Below are 22,657 nucleotides of genomic sequence, written 5' to 3' on the forward strand. Positions count from 1 at the left end.
CGAAACCGCTGGTGCGCACCAGAGGTGGCGGTGGCACATCTCTGACTTCGGTGTCAGAAATCATCCTGGGTTTGAGGCGCCAGCTCAGAGATGTGTTGGCCGTCACCGATGTATGACGGCCAGCACATCTCTGAGCTGAACGCCTCTGAGCCTATATATATACCCAGAATGGTGGCATAAGAGGCCCGATAACCTGCCTAGACCGGCCATTCAAGATCTCAGATCTGCACGATATGTGATACCATATTTGAGCCGGTCAGCACCGTATCAATGTGCAATGCATGGCGTATGGGGCACCAAGCACACCGAACGATGACCACACACAGCTAGATAATAATATTTTGGCCCTTTGCGACACCCCAGAACTTTTGGGAGGTCACTTAATGCGAGTGCTATTGCGCGAAAAGCCAGAATTCCACGCGGGTTTCCCAGAGGCTGTGTCCATGGGAAGAAAGCGCAGCCCTCACACGGGCAGCTGATCGTGACGGCCGCGACGGCGCGCCAGGAATCGGGAACATGGCGTCTGACATCCTTGTTGCCATGGTCTCTGCGACGGTCTGATTTGGCTGGGGAAAAGTCCCCCAATTTGCTGAGCACAGCATGACGCCTATGGCCGGGGGTGTAGTTTCGCAAGGTAAGCGTGTGGAAGGGGGGGGGGAGGAGCTGAGCGGTCATAATGGCGCAACCAACCCCTAAAATATGCCAAAATACAAATTTTTCCCGGCATTTGACCTACATTTCTCTCAAAGGTGGGAGGAAGAGACTTAAGCCTCGCCCGATTGCACAGTACACATCTGCCTAAGATCGAATAATGCCTTGAAACCCCCAATGCGCACCTCAGTACCTCCTCACCTGCTGATCCTGACGTGAACCCAAGTCTGCACGAGGACGTCACGGGCCTGCCGCACGTCTGATCGGCTCTGTGGGCGGGCTTTGTGCATTTGGGTGATATGGTAGTACGTGGTGCAAGATCGGTGAAAATAAATATATACTTGAACCATCTACATTTTGTGGGATTCGCCAAACATCGCCACATTCCTTACATGGTGCGTTCTCCGGTTATACGTCCTTTCACGAATAACAGTTACTGTGACCACATTTCCAGCTACAGGCAAAGTATGGCATTTCAGGGCTTTGATGTCCTACACTTCACTTGGCAGTAGCAGCATTCCAATTTGATCTCCGTGGCTGTGCAACGAAAATGCCAAAATGGACACGCATGGACGAGAATCTTGCCTTCAGTACGAGACAACAGTTAACAGCCGAATACCAGTGTCATTCAAAGTACTCCTCAAGCACAACGGCTTCTCCACCATTAGATACAGCAAGTGCACTGGTGCACTGGTTTGGCTCCGAGCTCAAAATTCTACCAACTCAGAGCTCAGAATTTTCGGCTTCGAGCTCAGAGCACCAGCTTGGCTCCGAGCTCAGAGTTTCATCAAAGCATCACAGCTGGACGCTGGATGCTCAAATCAACATACAGTCCACGCAGAACAGCATGCTGGGTCCGAACTACGTCCATACGGCCGCGACCGAACGGAAGGTCGGCCGAAGCTTCAGTTCGCTCGGCGTCCGCTAGACACCGCTGGTGTCGTACTTGACCGAGTTGAGATAGGTGGAGCGAGCCGAGGCGCCGGCCATCCGGTTCAGCTGCTGGCACTCGAGCGTCACACGCGACTGCTCGCGCCCGCTGGCGGAGCGGCGCAGCAGCAGCCGCCGCCGCCGACGCCGGCACAGGCTCTCCAGCAGACGCTCCCGGAATTTGTCGTTCATCGTGAAGTAGATGACGGGGTTCATGCAGCAGTGCGACATTGCGACGGCGTGCACGGCCCAGAACAGGACTTTGATGTGCGGCCACTCGAAGGCGGACGGGTAGATCTGCGTGGTGATCTCGAACACGTGGAACGGCAGCCAGGCGAGCGTGAAGGCCGCCACGCAGATCACCATCATCAGGATCACCTGGCGGCCAGCAGAGACGGCGTCACCGTCACCGCCCGTCGACCGACCGTCACTGTTCCAGTCATAGCGTCTGTCGCAACCGCAGCCAAGTTTGCATCAGTCACAGATGCGGCCTGGCTCGGCATGAGCGGTGATGGCCGGGGTCAAGGTGATTATCAGGCGCCGTTGTGTTGACCATCGGCTACAGTCACGACCAGTCGCGATGCAGGTATCGCATCCTAAATACTGGCTGTTTTACCTTGAGCATTACTCAACGACGCCCCCAAAACGAATGGCATGTATTGTTCCTGTCTGATTTATTAAACTCAGCTCCCCAATTCATCACAGTTAGCACTTATCAAGATGATGCGGCGAGTAACGCCTTTGCGGCGAGTAGACGCCTTTCTGGCATCGCACTTATCATGATACGCACACGAAACAAGACCCAGCTGTGACTGGACACACTCGTTGCCACGGCGCCGTGGAGGGTGGCGACTACAGTGTCCGAATACGAGTCATCTGAGCACACGGACCGCCACCACTGGAGCCCACGAGCCTTAGGCACAGTCGGGATCACAGGCATCACGGCGTCACCGCCACCACTGGAGCCACGAGCCTTTAGCCACAGTCGGGATCACAGGCACCACGGCGTCACCGCCCCGGTTACAACCAGTCACAGACGCAGTCACCACGCTGGTCAAGGTAACGGTAAGGCCACATAAAAGTCACGTAAAAGTGGCCACGGTGACAGTGGTGGCCGCCGCAGCCGCAGCGGCAGTTAACGCATTGGTGCCAGGTGCCTGTGCAATAGTCGGACACACTCAGCATGTGCCGGCTGTCTGTCCCAGCACGGCCCTGAGCGTGTGCGCTGGGGGATGCTGTAACGGCACCTCGCGGAGCCAGCCCTCCCCATCTCGCAATTGTCGGTGAGCGGCCTGTTCCAGCCGGTCCGTGCCGGCCATTTTTCAGCCAATAATTCTGGATGGCTGGCGCCGGCTGACGGCTCTTGATTGGGGTAATATTGGAGGCAGAATTGCCGTCTTAGGAACGTGGCCATCGCTCACTTAACGTCCAGGTAAGCACGAGCTTTCCATGGGATGGCAGAACCCTGTGCAGGAGGTGCGTTGCGCAATGAGTGTGAGCTCTCAGGAACTAGAAAATGAGTGTGTAATGCGCGGTAATGAACGATCCCCATTAGAGATAATCTATTCGACTCAAGCGCCGTTTTCAGAATGAGAACAGCTGGTTCATTTGAGCGTGCTTAAACTCAGCACCCTTCTGTTGGCTTGCAAATTTCATCGCTGGAAACGAAAATCTGGATATGGGAATGGTTTGAGATTATTTGCACTGAAGAAGGCCTGTAAACGCTGCTGGGAATGTAATTCAACACGCGTTCGGGTGGCTGGTTGAACACCCTTTGTTCGGATGGGGGGGGGGGTCACTTTGACCGATTAGGATCTCAAAGACTAAGAAACTAGTGACACCAAACCCACAGGGTGTGTTTGCACGCATTTGAACTCACTTGTGTCTAAATTTGAGGGTCCTAGGTCATGACCTTTGGGTCAAATTGGGGCAGGCAAGGTTAAACTCCAGAATGGTATTTCAAGTGCCCATATACCTCTTCATGCACCGCCGTGAACCTAAATGCCTGTTCCAAGCAAAAGGTCACTAGTTTTGATTTTAGGCCAGTGACCTTCTTTGACTATTGAAGGTCATGGTAACAAAAATTATACGAGTATGTTTTCATCTTCGCATTTGAATGAGCCAAGGATTACGCTAGGTGGCATGTTTCTTAAAACAAAGTGTTGAACTGGTTCACTTCAGGTCAGGGACCAACTCTGACCTTAAATACACGCATGGAAGATGTCTGTTGCGTTCCCTGATCTGGACAAATTCAAAATGAGTCTGAGAAACTACACCACAGAGCAAACTCGTGAGTAAAAAAACGGGCTGGTTTTGACCTCGGTTGGACCTTTATCCCTGACCTTAGGTCAATGGAATTTGTTGTTATCCTGGATCTAATTGTGTTTTTTTTTTTGCTAAATTCACATATAAGAAGCTTTCTTAGAGATGCATTGCTTCGTCTAAAATTCCGTTGTCGCATCATATCGAACGACTCCCTGGAAATTACCATCGCTGACAGTGACGGCCTGACTTTGACCCGCCATAGGTCAGCTACCTTACGAGATGCATCTAATTTTGTAACCTAAAAGATCCACTGTTCAGTTGAATATACAAATCCATTGTTTGACGTGGCTACACCACGCCGTTCGAAAACCATTTTGAAAAAATATTCGGGGACGGATCAAAGTAAGCCCCACCCGAGCGCGTATTTAGGTTCTAGCGGCACGGAGCACGTGTGCATTTGAATGAAAATGGTGGTGCATGTAGCAGCAAACAACCCTGGAAATAGGGCGACCGAAAAATATTTGAACACACTTCTTACCTCGATTTATGGTGAAATGTCATTATACGCGAGCTGCCGACATGCATTTCACAGCCACCAAAGGCACTTGTATTCAGTTGAGAACCTTTGTTTCAGTTCCAACGCGACAGAGGGCGCAAAAGATTGGAACCTACATATGAAATGCCTCGTAATACAGCTGTAGACTGTCATGTTCTGTTTAGTTTGGAACATGGATACTATTCCTTTAAGATCGAATCACTTTGCAAATGTTTATCGCTGAAGTGCTGAAAAGCACAATGGCTTAGGAAGAAACAGTGTCAGAAGGAAGAATCTTGGATTGCAATGAAAGCCCTGGGAACACAAACCTTGACGGACAGGTATACATGTGTGCATTTTGTAAAAATATCGGTGTCTGGCTTTTCCCACTTTCGCGACACAGACACACAGCAAGCAACAGCGGGTCAATCACGGAAAACCCGACGAGGCTGCTGACTTAATGATGCTCATAATCAGACCGCGCCTAGCTCTACAACACCGCGTGGATATTGCTGGGCAACGTCACATGCTGGCCTCTGGCGGCCAGCGGCCCCTCACCGATACAGGTGCACACACATAGGGCTGGCGGGAAATCTCCGTGGGCACACGTCCGCGTGCAATGCTTCACTGAGCGCACCGAGGGGCTCGGATCGGACAATCAGACCATCAGACCAAACATCAGGCACTGCAAGTGCATGCAAATTCTTGGCCATATTCACTGACCTCAGCAGCTGGAAAAGAACAGTAAATACGCTTGTCTTGTAATTGACCAGCGTTGAGCAGTGCTTGAGCAGTGCTTGAGCGGTGGCTGTGGACCGTGTACCCACGTGTGGGGAGAGTAATCGGGGCAGTAATCCCTGTCCTCCACGGGAGGGGGCCAGCCTGCTCAGCGGCCTCGTCGCCCTTGTGCCGCAGCTGGGAGGAGTGCTCGGATGTTGAGCATGACCACCCATGTAGTCGGCGGACCCCTGATCCCAATAGCTTTGAGGTAGATAGGACTAATTTTAATCCCCGATCGAGCCATACTTGCCACATGTCATCCACACCCTTGTGGATGACGTGAAGCAAGCCTGCACATTTCCAGGTTGCCTTTGTCTATTGTCCTGACAAATCTGGCTCTCGTGATACCGGTAGTAATTTCAGACCTAACATAATCTTGTCTAAAAATATGTACTTTGTATGCATATGTGAGTGCGTGTGCGTGTGCGTGTGCGTGTGTGTGTGTCTGTGTGTGTGTGTGTGTGTTTGTGTGCATGTGCGTGTGCGTGTGCTCTGCGTGTGCGTGTGCGTGTACGTGTACGTGAGTGTGCGTGTATCCATGCTATGTTATCTCCATCACGGTAGGCCTACAGGCATGCCATTCCACAGAGGACACCCTGGTCGACGCCGCTGCATGGGAGGAACGTCGGATCGCCGTTGGTCACATCCTCGCCTTCGCTGTCACCCCGACTGTCACTCCGATTGCTTTGGGTCGTTTTTCTGCTAGTCGACCAAGGCGTCTTTCTGAAAAAGTATCAGTGGCATGGCCTGGGTCCGAGGTGGCCCGAGGGCTCCGTTGCTGGTCAGCTGCAGGTAGTGGGAGATGGTTCAAGAGCTACCTTGCTGGTTGGCTGCAGATGGTGAGAGATGGTTGTCTCTTCTCTCCCCTATTCACGATGTTGCTCAGGGATTTCTGGTCAGCTCAAACCTATTCAGCGTATTTACGAGCTACCTTCCACCCTACCTCCCGCGCCGATGTGTGGTGCCGTATGCCAACGCTATAGAGCTGTTTTATGTGATGTAAGCAAACAAATCCTTGAGCTCTTGTTTTCGGCACCATGAGTTCAGAGTTATACGCTCATGATGAACGACCTTCAATAGACCAGGGGTACGAGTTAAACGGTGCTATCAAGCAAGTACAGACAGTGGCGCATGCAGGGGCGCAGGGGGGTAGGTGCTCCCCTTCGGTCCCGATAAGCCCTTCGTGCCCCCGCCACCGACCATTAGGGGTCCGATCTGAAGGCCCGAACAGCTCGATGGACTGGCAGGAGGGCATATTAAGGGGCTCCAGCTAGCAGGGCCTTCAGGTGTCATCCAGAGCTCTTTTTACGCCGATTAACGATCCTCTGAGTCGATGAGGTCAGGCAACATCAGTGCTAAACGATTGGCCCTGTGTCAGTCCGGGCCTGAGTGCTCATTTCCTAGGCAGGAGTAAGGCCGGGGGGCCTACGAGTTACAGACCCCGGCTATCGTAGGGCCGGGACCTGAAATGCCAGTCAGGGGGTCCCTTATACAGCTTGGGGACCATCTGGGATAACGCGAGCCTCTTTTCCGACCAGATACCGCTATAAGAAACACTTGACTCCGTGTCAGTCTGAGCCTTGAGCTCATTTCCAAAGCTGGAACAAGGTCAGGGCCCACGATGTCCATTGTTGTGTGCCTTTGCAACGGTGAGGGAGCCCTTTGTCGGTCAGAGAGCTACAGTGTCTGATAGGGAATCCTGTGTCGGCAAGGGGCACCGGGGAGGTCAGGCACGATGGGAATCCCCTATGAGAAACTGGAAGTGCGCTGGACCAGTCAAGAGGCTTGGTAATGAACGGTAGCGCTCCGCACCAATTCAGTGAAGGGCCCGTTAAGCCGAAGAGGAGTCGCTATGCCAATAAATGGACGCCCTGCGGCAATAAGACATCTTGTTTGGCAATGATGGCACCTGTATCCACCCGGGGTTAGTTGTACGGGTCAGAGGGCCTTCGCGTCAGTCAGGGGCCAATATAATATTTTCCATCTAGAGGCTCCTGGATCGAGGTAGATCCCCGCCCCGCGTCACCAGAATGTTTGTCGTAAGGCACTCCTCGATTGCACGGAATGGCCCATCATCCGCCGACCGGGACCGATAGTGTACCTCCAAGTGTTCTACCCACTGCTCTCTGCCCGGAAAATGGTAAGGGTTCCTATTGGTGCTCAACACAAACACCGAAATGAGGTAAAAGTGCATAAAAGACAATCCCATGTTTGGCTGCTGGCTTCTGCATAATCGACTAGAAAAATCAATTGCATAAACAAGTGGTGAGTCTGCGCGCTCGCAATGTTAGAAGCAAGAACACCGATGGCCAGAGTTGCAGTTTGTTTCAAACAAACGCTGTTCGTCGCTGCAGATAACACCAGTCGGTGGGTACCGGGCGTGTGAGAACGAATCGGTCCTGAAATAAGGTTTCCAATTGTCTTTCAAAATCAGTTTGTACGTATCAAAAATAAGACTAGGATATAATTTTTCACTTTTACAGCTTGGAGATTGACCTCGCAACCGTTAACAGCTACGGCAACACAGAAAATAGGTTTTCTACGCTTACTTTCACCGTTCCACCACCACGTTCCAGAACCAGTTCACCATGTTGTAAATGCTGATCCGTTCTTATCATCAATCTCAAATCGCACAGGTGAAATATGCGCCCGGACTACCACCTTCGAAAAAGTGCAAATGGCATAAGGCAGCATGCCTCATTAGGCCAGTAAACCCCCAGGTCCGTCCGGTGGGCCGTCATTAAGCCGATAAGGTCCTAGGTTCGTCCGGCAGGCCGTCATTAAGCTGTTGAGCTCCCAGGTCAGTCCGGTGGGCCGTCATTAAGTCTGTAAGCCCCTAGGTCCGTCCGGGGGCCGTCATTAAGCCGGTGAGGTCCTAGGTTCGTCCGGCGGGCCGTCATTAAGCCAGTGAGCTTCCAAGTCCGTCCGGTGGGCCATCATTAAGTCTGTAAGCCCCCCCCCCCCCACGTCCGTCCGGCGAGTCATCATTAAGCCTGCAAGCCCCAGGTCCATCTGGCGGTCCGTCATTAAGCCTGCAAGGTCCCGGGTCCGTGCGGCGGGCCATCATTAAGTTTGTAAACCCCCAGGTCCGTTCGACGGGCCGTCATTAAGCCGGTGGGCCTTCAGGTCCGTGCGGCGACAAGCCACAGTTTGAGCGCGGCGCTACGACAGACGTGGTGTGAATTGGAGAGTTTGCCGCCGAGTGCCGCGGAGCCGGAGTCGACACGGCTATAACTCTTGCCGGCCGTCTCCCAAGACACGGCGGCCGATCCGGAGTGGGCTCGGCGCCTCCCCCGGCGGCAATGCGCCCGGCCGAATTGCGCCCGGCCGGACCGCTGCCGCACGTGCCGTCCTCGGCTGACCTGCGCGGCGGCCATAGATCGACCGGAGGCGCCCAGTGCCGCCGCTGGGCTGGACGTGCCGAGTCAGGAGCAGTTCCTCACGCCGCCGGCGGGCGCCCGACAGGCTGCGCTGCTTGCTATCTCATAACATGACCATCTGTACTATGCAAGCTAAGAAATCCTCCGCCTAATGTGTGACAGTAAATTGACCTCCTGTTACGATTTTGACCAGCACAAATAGTAAATCAAAGGTCTCCAAAATGAATGCTTTCATCAATCCGTGAGGGCCTCAATTTCATTGGTCCACCGTACTGTACCCCACCGTGAAGCTGGACACATTTCGTGAGGAGATCGCTAAGGAAAACTAAAATGACCTCGGAAACAAATGACTGAAAATCGAATTTTCTTAAAACACCACACATTTCCATGATGTTTGTAGGCATTCTGAGTACGGGATACAATGAAATAGCAATGTGTACTGAACCTAGTATGACGCCTGATATTACGTGACACCTATCAATTCTACATAAGACATCGAAAGCAGCCGGCAAGCATTTCGGCGGGCACTCGGCACTTTCAAGCGCGAGGAGAGACTGGAACGAATGGAAAAGTGTTAAAATGGCAACTCGGTCAGTTTAACACGAAGTGCGCTACAGCACCGGCCACTCGTTTAGTGACGGTAGCGTCGCGTGGAGGACAAAGGCTGTGGAAGGCTGTGTGCTTGAATAATTTCGTGTAACAAATGGGAAACTTTGTCATTTGGCTACTAATAACTCGAGAACCGTCAATGGTGCACGTTAAATATCCCAGATTTTCCGAATTAGCGTAATGGCAGGAGGGTGTCTGTAACACTTTAACGGTCGGTGGGCGGTCGGTACCGATTGGCGCTCTAATTTTTATTTTGTTTTGAAATGTATTCGGTCAGCAGCGGAGAACATCGACTGCCGCGTGCTAATCGATTACGTAACTACCAGTCCAAGGAGGCGCATAGTGTGAAACTCAGACTACAACGCCACCAGAAGAGTGTAACTCTACAAACTGAGTGGTGGTTTCAAAAAGAGTTCCGTTCACAACGACTGTTGGCGGTGTTACCGAATTACAGCGTGGTGAGTAGAACGAGCAGAGTCTCAATCAGTATCTCAACGCCATCGTGTGTGCATATAAATGGCAACAAAAAGGCAGGACAGCTCTTTTTGATCAACTCCTATAATTTGGCAACGGCTAGATTCGGAGCCAAAGCAGCCAAACCAAACGTTTTTCCGGCGAAAACGCAGAAATTGTCGACGGCCTCTTAGCCAAGGTCGTTCCAACATGAAGAATAGCACCAAGGTCCAGCCTAGCTCAGCGCGGAGGTCGTTTTGGGGCAAAAAAAAACTCGCAGCTGATCACAGGACCATTCAAGTTGTGTAGAAGCAGCGTTAATAGAGGACCTGCAAAGTTGTTACACACTGACTCAGACCCGGAGTAGGCCTTCAACTATTCATTGGAGCTTCTCAGCGGCCTGGAGCCATCATAAATGCGAAAACAACTCGGTGATCAAGTTGTGATCCTATCGCGTCCCTATGAAACCTGGGTCCCCAAAGCTTTGCAGTGGCGGCAAGATGACAGGCAAAGGCAAGGGAGCAAGCATCTCCACTTTAAGAATCTCGATAATCCGATCTAGCATGCTCTTTGAGTTCAGGCGAACACAGGTCTCTGTTGAGCAGAGATGCATCGTGATTATCAACAAGAACTAAGACGAGTCTCTGAAGGCGAGGGTATGGTCAGTGGCTCGGCCACTGTTTTCCTGGGGTTGGCTTAACGCGTAACGGCTTAACGCGCAACGTAACGGCTGTTCCATCGTGATTCAGCCGACCTCTTCGCCCTGTCCCTCAAAGGAGCAAGACCAACAATGTAGTAGCGCAGAAACGCTCTGCACCAGTGCGATTTCGAAGTCGGCTCCGGAATCGCGGGCGCGCCGGTGCACTGCACTCGGCCATCGCCGCAGGGCGTCGTGTGTGGTCTCAGTCGCTCAGCGCCTGGCCGCCCGCAGCCGGGGGCGCCCGGGCCCGGCAGGACATCGCTGCATCATGGAAGGGCACGTGACGCTGCCAACTGGTCAGCTGGTCAAACAACGATGCCATAGAAAGAGGCGATCTGTCTTTTTTAGAGGGGATGCTCGACATCTGTATGGAGCTTTGAACTGAAATAGCCATCTTGAAGATCATCCTGTGCAGTTCACCGCCCTGCCCTTCTTAGGACCTAAACCCATCTAGTTTCTGAGCTAAGCGCCCGCGAAGATGTGAGAACTTTCTCCTGCAGGGTATTTCAAGGTGACCCAGGCGTCCACGACGCCGAATCAACGTCATTCAAACCTTGTATTTCCTTGGCCATGCGGCGATTGTGCGATTGCGGCGGTGCGGCGATTGAAAACAAATTGTCAAGGGGACCTGGCGTTCGTGAGCACAACTTCCAGATATGCTGGCCGCCAATCAGCTCGCAGTGTCGTGCACGGATGATGCAATCAGACAGTGGCTTATTGCCGAGAGTAGGTATAAATATCAAAGTTGCGTTGTCTAGAGCAGTCTCTTCCATTTACAAGGATATCAGTAGTTAAACGTGAGCTTATTTCATCATGCATGATGCTTGCTGCAATATCTTTAAATGTGGAACGCACCCTTTAAGTAGAAAAGACTGCTCTAGAAAGCACAATTTCTATATTTAGTAAATATGCTCCCTAACACGCTACTGTTACCTGGAAATGGCAGTGGCGGCGCTGGAAGCGTTCGCTGAGACAAATATTGTAATGTGCTTGTGGTTTGGACGTTCTGGTCGCTTTCTTGCACATTTGTTTGTGAGATTAAGATTTTTGTTTGTATTTGCATGTTCGGTTCCGACGTTTTTCTTAGGTTATCGATTACAAACTTAACCTGCGTAAAAATCACCAATTATGTCCAGTTTCTTATATCATGCGGCAAAACACGTGATTCATACCTGTCATCGAACGCTCTTGTTCCTCTTCATTGTTTCACCCTGCTCCCTAGCGATGCCTGGCTTGTCCGGGGCGAGCTGCATGCGCCAACGAGAGGTTCAGAAGACCCCCTGGAGGAGGACCCTGACCAGGACGCCCGGCGCTTACCCCGTAGAGGAGTCCCTGTACAAGGCTAAGGCCCGGCGGTTGGCCTCCAGGCGCATGTAGTCCTGCTCCACTGATATTCGTTATGTTTCACCCCATAGGCCTTAAATGATCATTACTGGTCAAAAGAGCTCTAAGCTGAATAGTCGATCAAAAATTGTGAAAAGCCACAAATATTGCTCAACATTGATTGAGAGCCAACAGACGTCCCCTATATTTGCAAATCGTGCTAACGGACGCCAGATCTGAGCGGCTCGACGATAATATTCTTCCCGACCTTGAACGCCGCACGGTCCGGGGATGACATGATTGCAATGACGTTACTGTGGTGCTGTGCATGCCTGAATGGCCTTAAAATAGTCTGCATGAAATAGTGCGCACGAGGGCGTATAGCTCAGAACTACAAGGTTTTATATTTTACGAACGGTGGGACTGTGAACTGCTTCGTGTGATCTTCAAATGGCAGCTGCAGCGCAAAAGCCCCAAACAAATGCGAAACACTCCCTTTTAGATGCATGGGCTAAGCTGAGGCTGACGTGTAACTGAGACAAATTGCATGCTACCGTGTGCTGTTGGTTTTTTTATTGGCAGCCTGGCTGTGTTGTATTTTGAGAATATTAACTTCTTTGCTCCAGAAAATCATAAGCGATTGACTTATTTGGAGTGCGTTCAACCATTTACCAGTTGCACAAATACAAATGCCCGTGACACAAGTTAGACTGGTTGTTATAACGAAAGCAAATGCAGCTATCCCAATATTTCCTTTGCGGTACACAGTAACCAATGCGACGCGCCATTACCAGGTCATCGCTGGGAATCTCAGCTAGTAAGGAATATAGCAAGATCTAGTTTGTGTTTGTTTGTAGTCTGTGCAGTTGTCCTGTTCAGGAATTAGTCCAATGTTTTCCATGAACGACAGCGTCAAACCGCGTGACATGGGTTTGCCATTTGGTACGCAAGCAAAGCGAGATGGACACCATGTGCTGCAAGCCACAAGCGTATAGTGATAACCATACAAGTAGCCCATGTCACCAAAGCACCGACTTGCTACTCTGCGGAACTTATCATTGGGTGTCGAGTCTACAACGCCAGTGATCACCCAATTTTGGGTTCGTCATTTTGCACGTGCTAAGCGTGCGACTGCACTTTCAAAATACGCAGTCAGTTGTAATTTCAGTTGGAAGGGCTTTGAAAATGCATTGCCAAAATGGCATTGGTGAAGTTATATGAAAGTGCTGTTTGTTTTACAATTTATGTTACAGGCTTAAAGTGTCCCTTCTGTTCAGCATCCCATCACACCTTAACCTGGGTCCATATGTCTTTTGGAGACGCACGCTTTAAATTCAGCACAGGATGTGAATTGGAATGCTGTTCCTTGTGCATACAAGAAACTCCCATTCAGGCAGCGCAACGTTTCCTCCCTCGCCAGCGTCGTTTAAAGGGAACTTGGATGTTCGTTGCGGGCGAGACACAGCACGTAACAGAGTGGATTGTGTAACGCAACATAAAGGAGTGGACTGTGTAACGCAACATAACGGAGTGAATTGTGTAACACAACGTAACAGAGTGGACTGTGTAACGCATCATAACAGAATGGATTGCGAAACGCGACATAACGGAGTGGGCTGTATAACGCTGCATAACGGAGTGGATTGTGCAACGTAACATAAGGGAGTGGACTGTATAACGCAGCATAACGGAGTGGATTGTGGAACGCAACATAACGGAATGGACAGTGCAACGCAACATGACGGAGTGGACTGTGCAACGCAGCATAGCGGAGTGGGTGGGGACTGTCGTCCGCCGTTCGTTGAAGAAATATTAAAATCATGCCAATTTCGATGAAAGCTGGTGCTATGACTGCCATACTTCCCGTTAGCATATATCATGCCTGCACTGAATGGACCTACCGTTCTCCCCATGTTATTGGTCCTTTAAACAATCGCGACGTCATAACTGACATGAGATCCATGACACACTGGCCTACTTTTGGGTTTGACTTTCGCAGTTTACGTTCTCGGCGTAGATTGCCGTGTCATACATCAGCGTTGTTACCGATGGGCTCAGCCGTTTGTTCAATCGTAAATCATTATTAGACAGTAATATTAGCCTTATCACTCGGAAAAAACCAAGAGAATGCATTCCTGCTATTGTTTCGAGAAAGGCCTGTTGTAGAAATGTCAGCCTAACTAAACCTGTATTCTCCTGGTTTTTCCGAGGAATAAGGCTAATACTACCGTCTTATCTACGTGACTGACTGTTCCTCGCTAATGCACTGAACAACTTACGTAAATCATGATTGGTGGAGCAACTTACGTTAACTTACATGATGCACATTTGTGCGGGATCCGATCGCCCTCGTTCGACCCTGGCTGCTGAACCCACATCCGTACAGCTTAGCGTTCAGCTTATCGGCTTGGGTTCGAATCCCCATGCCCGCCCACCAGTACAATTAAAGCTATTGATAATGTAAGTCAAAGAACACCTAACAATCTCGCGTCAAGAATCAAAGGCAATGCAGAAGCATGCATGCGAGTGTACAACGCTTCCAAGCGCTGTTGAAACTGGAACACACGGGAAGAAGCCAAGATGGCAAATCGGCCGGAACAATATGCTGCGTCACGCATAGCTGGATTTGACACACAGCGGCGCAACACGAGATAACGCAGACGGACTGACACACAGCGCGATATGATATCACACAGACGGACTGACACACAGCGGCGCAACATGAGATCACACAGACGGACTGACACACAGCGGCGCAACATGATATCACACAGACGGACTGACACACAGCGGCGCAACATGACATCACACAGACGGACTGACACGCAGCGGCGCAACATGAGATCACACAGACGGACTGACACACAGCGGCGCAACATGAGATCACACAGACGGACTGACACGCAGCGGCGCAACATGAGATCACACAGACGGACTGACACACAGCGGCGCAACATGATATCACACAGACGGACTGACACGCAGCGGCGCAACATGATATCACACAGACGGACTGACACGCAGCGGCGCAACATGACATCACACAGACGGACTGACACGCAGCGGCGCAACATGATATCACACAGACGGACTGACACGCAGCGGCGCAACATGACATCACACAGACGGACTGACACGCAGCGGCGCAACATGAGATCACACAGACGGGTTAACACGCGAGCACGCAACACAAAATGACGCACGGACTCGCACGTAGCGAAGCCACGTTAGCTCACATCGCCGGGTTCCCTCTGTCCCGCAGTGCCTGTCTATCTGCAGTGTAAGGCCACACCATCTGCCACAATGCTCCGTTTTGTGTCTCGGACTACATTCGCTAAACGATCAACGAGAGCTATTTTCTTGTTCCATACCTCAGGTCCTTTTACTGAGATAGCTTGATGAGAATTGCACCTATTATGAACTTGTCGTGAGATTACGGACTCACATCGACTGCAAATCAGGAATCAATTCCAACCCTGTGCTATAGCACGCCAGAAATTGGAAGAAGTGGAAAAATGGGAGGTGGAAATGCGCACTGCTAATGAAAGCATGGTCCTTCTTGATGATGTCCGTCGTATGGTTTAGCTGCTTCATTTTAATGTGACGCTAGCGTCTTTGCGTCTGGCGTATGGCTGCACATTCACCCTGCATGTTCGTATTTATGTTAGAGAAACGTGAACATTCGTGCAATTTTGCTCTTGGTTTGTTTTAGTCTCTGCTGGTTTTGATATTGTCTACAGTTTGCTAATCAAAACATTGTACATTTTAATAGCCGGGACACTTTGAAATGCTGGCATCCCTTATACATCCAAACTTTGTAAATCTTGTACTCGTGCCCACACCTTTATCCGGATTGTTTCCACCTTGGTGCCCAATGCGTGAATTTACTCGTCCAGCGTGCGGGACCCTGCGGTTTTGGCCGGCCCGTGGGTGTTTCCAGCCTGACTGCGCGCTGCGGCGGAGCACCGCTCCGACCCTCATCGCGAGGCCACAACGCAGACACTGCAAGCGGGGACCAGCGGGGTAAATAGCTCTGCCAAGGTGTGTGGGAGCTGGGAGTGGCAGCGCAACCAAGGAGTGTGAGAGCTGGGAGCGGCAGCGCAACCAAGGAAGTGTGAGAGCTGGGAGCGGCAGCGCATCCAAGGAGTGTGAGCTGGGAGTGGCAGCGCAACCAAAGAGTGTGAGAGCTGGAAGTGGCAGCGCACCAAGGAGCGTGGGAGCTGGGAGAGGCAGCGTAACCCGGATTACCGACAGACAATTAGATATAATAACCCGCGGGCCAATTGCTGTTGCGGACGCCCCAAACTGCCAGCCCACACATGGCGAGCAGGGAAACACTCGGCAGATGAACATTTCTGCTGGCAGGGAGCTTTCAGCCCTTACGAAAAAAATAAGACTCTCGCTGTCGGCGTGTGACAAGTGAGCCGCCTACTGCAGCCTCAAATGCGGGCTATTTATTTGCCCGTTATCTGCTGCCTGGAGAAGCAGATCTTTTGGTCGGAGTGAGTTTTTCCCCACTTCAAGGCAGAGCCAGCTCCGTTGTTGATACCGGGCAACACCAATGGCCAAACAGATAATTGAACGAAGTCCGTGCGACCATCGGTGCAATTGCACGTAATGGTGGGTGTTTTGTCAGTTCGTGACACGTCACGAATACCCAAGGGTATCCATCTCACGCGTACCCAAGGGTGTCCTGAAGCGAACCTTCGGTTCAGGACAGACAATGGGGAACGGCTAGCGTCAACAGGCAACGACGGGAGTACGATCGCGGGAAGGTACTGAGAAAACTACCTACTCACATGCAGACGCATCGCTGATTCTGACCCTGGCCAAAATAAACTCAACAGTCGGTTAAAATTTGGGCCAAAAAAGTTGTCTCACCAAGTTTAGTCGACTTTGCTGAAATATTGTTGAGTCGAAGCTACAGCTGAGCCAGCAAACCAGTGAGCTAGATTCGCTTTTGGACTAGGGTAAGAGCGAAAAATGTCATCACAAAAACCACACAGGAGTCAAGTCAATCAAGTCAAATCAAGTCACAAAAGTTGGAATTTATGGCTCGATGAGAAATGCTCCAGGAAACAAAAACTTGCATTTCTAGTTGGCATGAATGTAATATAAGAGACATGATATTTTTAACATCTTATGTCACTACAGTGAAACAGAATACATGAAAAAAGAGCATTTTTTTAAATAGTGTAATGAGCATCAAAAGCTATGTAACACCAATGTTTTAATGCTACAACTGGGACCTTTTGTAGAGAAATTGGTCGACATTTGAAGCCATAAATTGTGTTTTTAAACACAATCGGGCAGGATGGAAAAAAGTAAGTTGCATCGCACTCGTATAAGTCGAAAAATAAAAGTAATTAAATAAATATAGAGACTCAGAGAGGTTTCATCAAATTTGGTCATCAACTAACTTGACTAAGCATCTGTGAAAATGAGTGCTCGAGTCGTGATATTCAGCTTTTAGATTTTATTTAGAAGGCGATCCTTGAATTTTTCACTCCTACATTTCGGGAGTGGAGCAATTTAGTGGTCAAGTTTCTTGGGGTAGAAGAGATACGTGGAAGTGAAATTCTCTACCAGGTTTTGCTGGTGTTTGTATCAGGCTTTGCTTTGCTGTGGTGCTTGCATGGAGCGACCCCAAAACATGGGGACGCGTGAAAACCTTGCATTTGACACACAGTTGAAGATAGTGATGCACTTTGTAAATAAACCAAAACTTGATGCATGCAAGCGGCTGGAGTCACTGAGGGCCTTGGGCTTGAAGGTACCTGGTGCCCTTGCTCTGTGCATACATAGGCATGATTCAGATGTAGATGAGGGCAGGACATAGCCATGGTTGTGCAGGTTTTGTGTAGGCTCGTTTATGCTTGATGGCTTCAATTGAGCTCGGTTTTGGATGACACCCTAAAACCTCTAAAAGGGAAATGTGGGCTTGGTATGTGTGGTTAGACAGTATTAGGCAGGAGTGAAAAATTAATGTCTTATGTGGGAAAAAAGTGAAACATTCCTCCTCATAGGGTGTTGCTTTACATCCAAAGTCGGCAATCCCAGGACACCGCAGCAATCTCACACAAAGACGGTAAACACTTTATTTAGAAACACTTGAATGCTTCTCTTCCATCCAATAGTTTTCTGATCCGCATACATCTGACTTCTAAATAGCTGAAAGTGGTTAAACAGTTTGAAACGAGACATTCACATGCATTGTGTTCTTTCAAGCTTGTTAGGGAGTATGCTTTGTATTGACAGGTGTCTAAAGCTGTTAATTACATGAGAAAAAGACTACTCACAACCTAACACTTAATTTTTGGAAACACGCATCATGATGCGTGCTGTTTGCGCCTACAGGTTTCTAATTTTCCTTGCTGATGCCTAACTGCCTGACTTATGAACGAGTGGACAGTGCTCGATGCCAACATTACCACAACATAACCAGCTGGAGCTGAGTATGCCCAAAATCCTTGAAAGTTCTCCATGAAATTGGGTGACGTTACCTTCTAAGACGGAATCAGATTTGACTACACTCATGTTTGAGTAAACGGCGTCGCAGACGACTCCAATGTGCACAAATCAATTAGAGTCAAGTCAGGATCACTCTGCTTAGCTCGAGTAGAGACACAGTGTGCTCACAGATGGCGCTGATGGGGCGCAGCTCCAAAAACGATGCCACACCACATAAACCCTATTAAAACATAAGAATCGCTGCAAAACCACTTTGCATACGGCCCGCGGTACTGAACATTCCTGGGCTTTTCACCATGGAGCTGACAACGGCCGACGTTCGGCTCTGGGGCTACATCACAAACCGACCACGTCCATCGCAACTCAGCACGACCACTCAATAGGACAAGGCCGATGCTGCGCCGAGTCCAAAATAACACATGGCCCCTGTGTCATGGCTAACGCGATGACTGAGGACACTCGAAACGCAGTCTGTCCTCCGGTCCTATCGGAGATATTATGTTTTAAGTGGTCCTATCGGAGATATTACGTTTCAAGTGGTCCTATCGGAGATATATTTTAAGCGGTCCTATCAAAGATATCATGTTTTAAGCGATCCTTTCGGACATGTGATATTTTATTTCATCCCACCGTTTAAAATCTAGTTCATCTGCTCCTATCGGAACTACGACACGTCGATTTCGTCGACCCGTTTTCTGCGTTGCAGTGTATCGACTTACTGGCTTAAAGAAGAAACCGAGATGAGTGTGACTTTTTTTCCTTGACATGGGACTAAGCACATCGTTTCAAACATGCGGGCAAAATCGTATCGTTGACGAAGACGAGTCTTTTACAAATCTGACATGAAAGCACGTAAGTTGTTAGGTGCGTTTGCGAGGAACATTATGCATATGGATGAGACAGTATCAATAGCTTTATTCCTCGTAGAATGAACGGAAGAATGGAGAGATAGACGTGGCTTTCATCTTTCTTTCCACTCTCCTGTTTATTGTACGAGGAATATGTCTGTCGGACTGACTGTCCCATCTGACATGAACTTATGAAAATTACATAGAAGGAAAGAAACAGACGCAAGCGAAGACATACCTGGATTTAAGAGATGGCTGGGAAAAGATGGTTAATTCCAGAAAACCTGAACGTGTTTGACTCCACGAGATCAATCTACACGCACCAACATTGCCAAATGTATAGCCTCTTACACCCTCCGCCTCTCTGGCTGGATTTCGCGCGCTCCAAGGAGATCGATTTTTAGATATTCTGGCACGCGCATCAGGTTCTTCGGCAAACACGCCACAGTCACCAGCTTCACAGCCTCTCCCGCTGGGACTGGGCGCCGAATTCACTCGGGGACATCACAGCCCTTCCCGTCGGCATTGGCAGCCACAACTGTACAGTCCCTTCCGCCGGCACAGGTAGTCAAGGTTATAGAGTCGCTCCTGCCGGCGCTGGTAGCCGCTCCGCCGTCCCTAGCAATCATGATCTTGCAGCCTCTCCGGCCGGTGCTGGTAGTCACGATCTTATAGCCTCTCCTGCTAGCACCGGCAGTCACGATCTTACAGCCTCTCCTGCCGGCACTGGTAGTCATGATCTTACAGCCTCTCCTGCTAGCACTGGCAGTCACGGTCTTACAGCCTCTCCTGCCGGCACTGGTAGTCACGAGTTCGCAGTCTCTCCCTCCTGCGCTGGCTGCCAGCATTTCAGAGTTCCTGCCGACGGCACCGTTAGAATTGACACGTTGTTGGGAGTCGCTGCTCACCACGCACATCAACATGGGACATGAACCCGCTTGGCGCGGTGAGCAGGCTCATGTTTCGTGGCACTTCTCTCACGATCTCACGTGGACTGTCAGCGACTTTCGTGACATCCGCGCTTATTGCGAGCATTTCCAAGCGCTTTGAACGATGCTCGACCCGTCGGTGGATAAGCAGCGACGGGGCCGGAGATGATAATGACGCGACCTTTAGGATGAAAGGCGGCGAGTTGCCAGGTCGGACCGGACTCGCCGGCGGCTAACGAAGATGTCATTAGAGGTCAACCGGGTATATGTGACATCTGCGGCCGTGCGCTAATCGCCTGCGTTGATCCGCGTGTGGGCAGATCGTGACGCAGCGGTGACGACGAGCTCAGGCCCACGCGTCCGCTTGGGTAGCAGTGGGAGGCGTGCCACCAGGAGTGTGTGTGTGTGTGTGTGTGTGTGTGTGTGTGATTGGGGCTTTACGACGCACTCAGCTGCTGAGGCTATATGGCGTCGCCTGCCTCTCACCCTGGCAGGAATGGCGGGCACCGCGGGGAATCGAACCCCGAACCTCTGGTCTCCCATACGCGCAGTAGCCAACGCAGACGCGCTAACCACTACACTACCGGCACCCCTTGTGCCACCAGGAGAATTCTGAAAACAATGGCCCTGGTGATGTGCGTAATAAGCCATCCAGCAACTGCGTGTGCATTCCCCGAGCACAGGGGAAAACACGAGAGAGGCTCTTCTTTGACATTGCGCACGACAGTCCAGTTTAATTTGACGTCAATATGACGAGAGAAAAGACTAGAAGGACGTGGCGAGTAAGGACGTAAGGACCAGCAGGACATGACGAGAGTCTGTAACCGCTTCCTTCTGAAGGAACCCCGGACAACTCTTGCCAAGGCTCCTCGGAAACGTAGCCATACCATACGAAAAGCCTGCTTGTCGGTATCGGTGTGAAGGACTGGGACAGAAAAGAAAGACTGGAAGAGTGGACAAAGTAGAATGGAACTTAGCCCTGGTACTGACCTACTGACGTGTGGGTGTAGGGGGAGGGGTAGATGTCTACCACGGCGCATTTTCTCTAAAGAAAGCTGTAGAACGCTGTGCACTATCGTCCCTATATTTAGTGCATCTCATCCCGCATCAATTTAAGAGCTGCTCAAAGTTGTTGGTCAGAGTTACTTTAGAGTTCTCTCAGGCAGCACTGACCATTTCAGGGTCACGTGACGGAGAGGTGAGTGGCGGGACGGTACCGGGGCCATCGCGATAGTCCTCCATTACTGAGCCACATGGGGAGAGGTGGGTGGGGGACGCTACGGGGACCCATCTGGCGAGTAGTCCTCCATACTATAGAGCCACGTGGGGAGAGGTGGGTGGCGGGACGGTACCGGGGCCATCGCGATAGTCCTCCATTACTGAGCCACGTGGGGAGAGGTGGGTGGCGGGACGGTACCGGGGCCATCGCGATAGGCCTCCATTACTGAGCCACATGGGGAGAGGTGGGTGGCGGGACGGTACCGGGGCCATCGCGATTAGTCCTCCACTGCCGATCCGTATCTCGGCCGCTATTCGGGATGGTATTTCTGGGTATGTCCGTTCTTCGGGATGTGAGCAGGGGTTCGTGCAGAGCTCCATCCCCCAAATCCCCTTACAAGCTGGGGCTGGGATTTAAGCCAACTTAATGCCGAGAGGAACGGCCAGTCGTGGGAAGACGACGCGCTCCGAAGACGTAGGATGAAGCCTGGACTGAGGGTAGTGGGACGGATGTCCGATACTTTGGGGTACAAGCCATGGCGGGACAGTGACATAAAATTCGGTCGCAGGCCAAAGCAGGTCACTGATCTAGACTTTGGGGTGCAAGCCAGGGCAGGTCAATGACCTAGAGAAGTTTCCGTTACGTGATGTCGGCCCAAAATTGGTTAAATGTGGTGATTGTTAATCACGCAATGTCGTGTGGCTTCGGTTTTGTATCGTTAACCGTTCTACACCACGCTGTCAGTAGTTCATTTCCAAATGGAAACATGTTCTCATCATACGTCAGTACCGTAAGTTGACCTTTGCTTCCGTTCGTTGATGATATGCTCTTTAGTCGCACATTCGTTTGATTTAATTCATATCTAAACTTTACGAAGTCGTTGAGGCTTGATTCTGTCGCCTTTTGGTGTGCGTGTAATATTTTTCCCCGAAAGGTCATTATAGGGCAGTGATCCGGGTTTATCTTAAATACAGTTGGTTAGACAGCGTGTTGAAGCAGGGAAAACGAGCGCAGAACATAATTATGAGGTGAAAACAATATAGTGGATTGCCGAACCACTCTGTTCTGAACAGATTAAAAACGCGGACAATTTGTGGGTCGACTGTTAGCAACTCAGAGATAGAAGCAAAGGAAACTTAAAATATTCCTCACCTCGTCATGACATTGATAACTGAAAGGCGTTAAAAGATGTCCTGAATTTTAATGAGTTTTCAACGGCGCTCCACCTGTCTTTTTTCTCTGTTCTGTTTCGAGATAGCAATGGGAATAAAAGCCTCCCCCACGATCAGGTGAACGCTGGCGGGGAGCCCCTTCAGTCCGGAGCTTAAGTATGTCTTGAAACAATTGAAATCCTATTGTTATTACTTAAATGAATATTACCATTCTTATTATCATGCCAAACGCTTACACGAGGTACACAAATGTGATTGCATTATATTTTCGAAATAACATATGTGTGGTATCGCCGAACAATGAGCGAAAACACCGAGCTCCATAGAGAGGCCGCATGTTGTGTTATGAGCTGGTGGAGGCGGGACCAAAGAAGGGCTGAGTGCATCCCGGT

The 22,657-nt window shown here is 50.5% G+C and overlaps 1 protein-coding gene across 1 annotated transcript in view; it reads right to left on the minus strand.

The window, feature by feature from the left end:
• Positions 1-1,575: 1,575 nt before the first annotated feature.
• The window catches only part of LOC119104310 (RYamide receptor), a 60,780-nt gene continuing 39,698 nt past the window's right edge, over positions 1,576-22,657 (minus strand). Inside the window, exons 2-3 of the mRNA XM_037228007.1 lie at positions 1,736-1,959; positions 1,576-1,690 (exon numbers count right to left, since the gene is read on the minus strand). Coding sequence (XP_037083902.1) covers positions 1,576-1,690; positions 1,736-1,959 — 339 coding nt within the window. The remainder of the gene's footprint in view (positions 1,691-1,735; positions 1,960-22,657) is intronic.

The sequence above is a fragment of the Pollicipes pollicipes genome, unplaced genomic scaffold, assembly GCF_011947565.3.
Source record: "Pollicipes pollicipes isolate AB1234 unplaced genomic scaffold, Ppol_2.1 Scaffold_6052;HRSCAF=7182_pilon_pilon_pilon, whole genome shotgun sequence".
Lineage (NCBI taxonomy): Eukaryota > Metazoa > Arthropoda > Thecostraca > Pollicipedomorpha > Pollicipedidae > Pollicipes > Pollicipes pollicipes.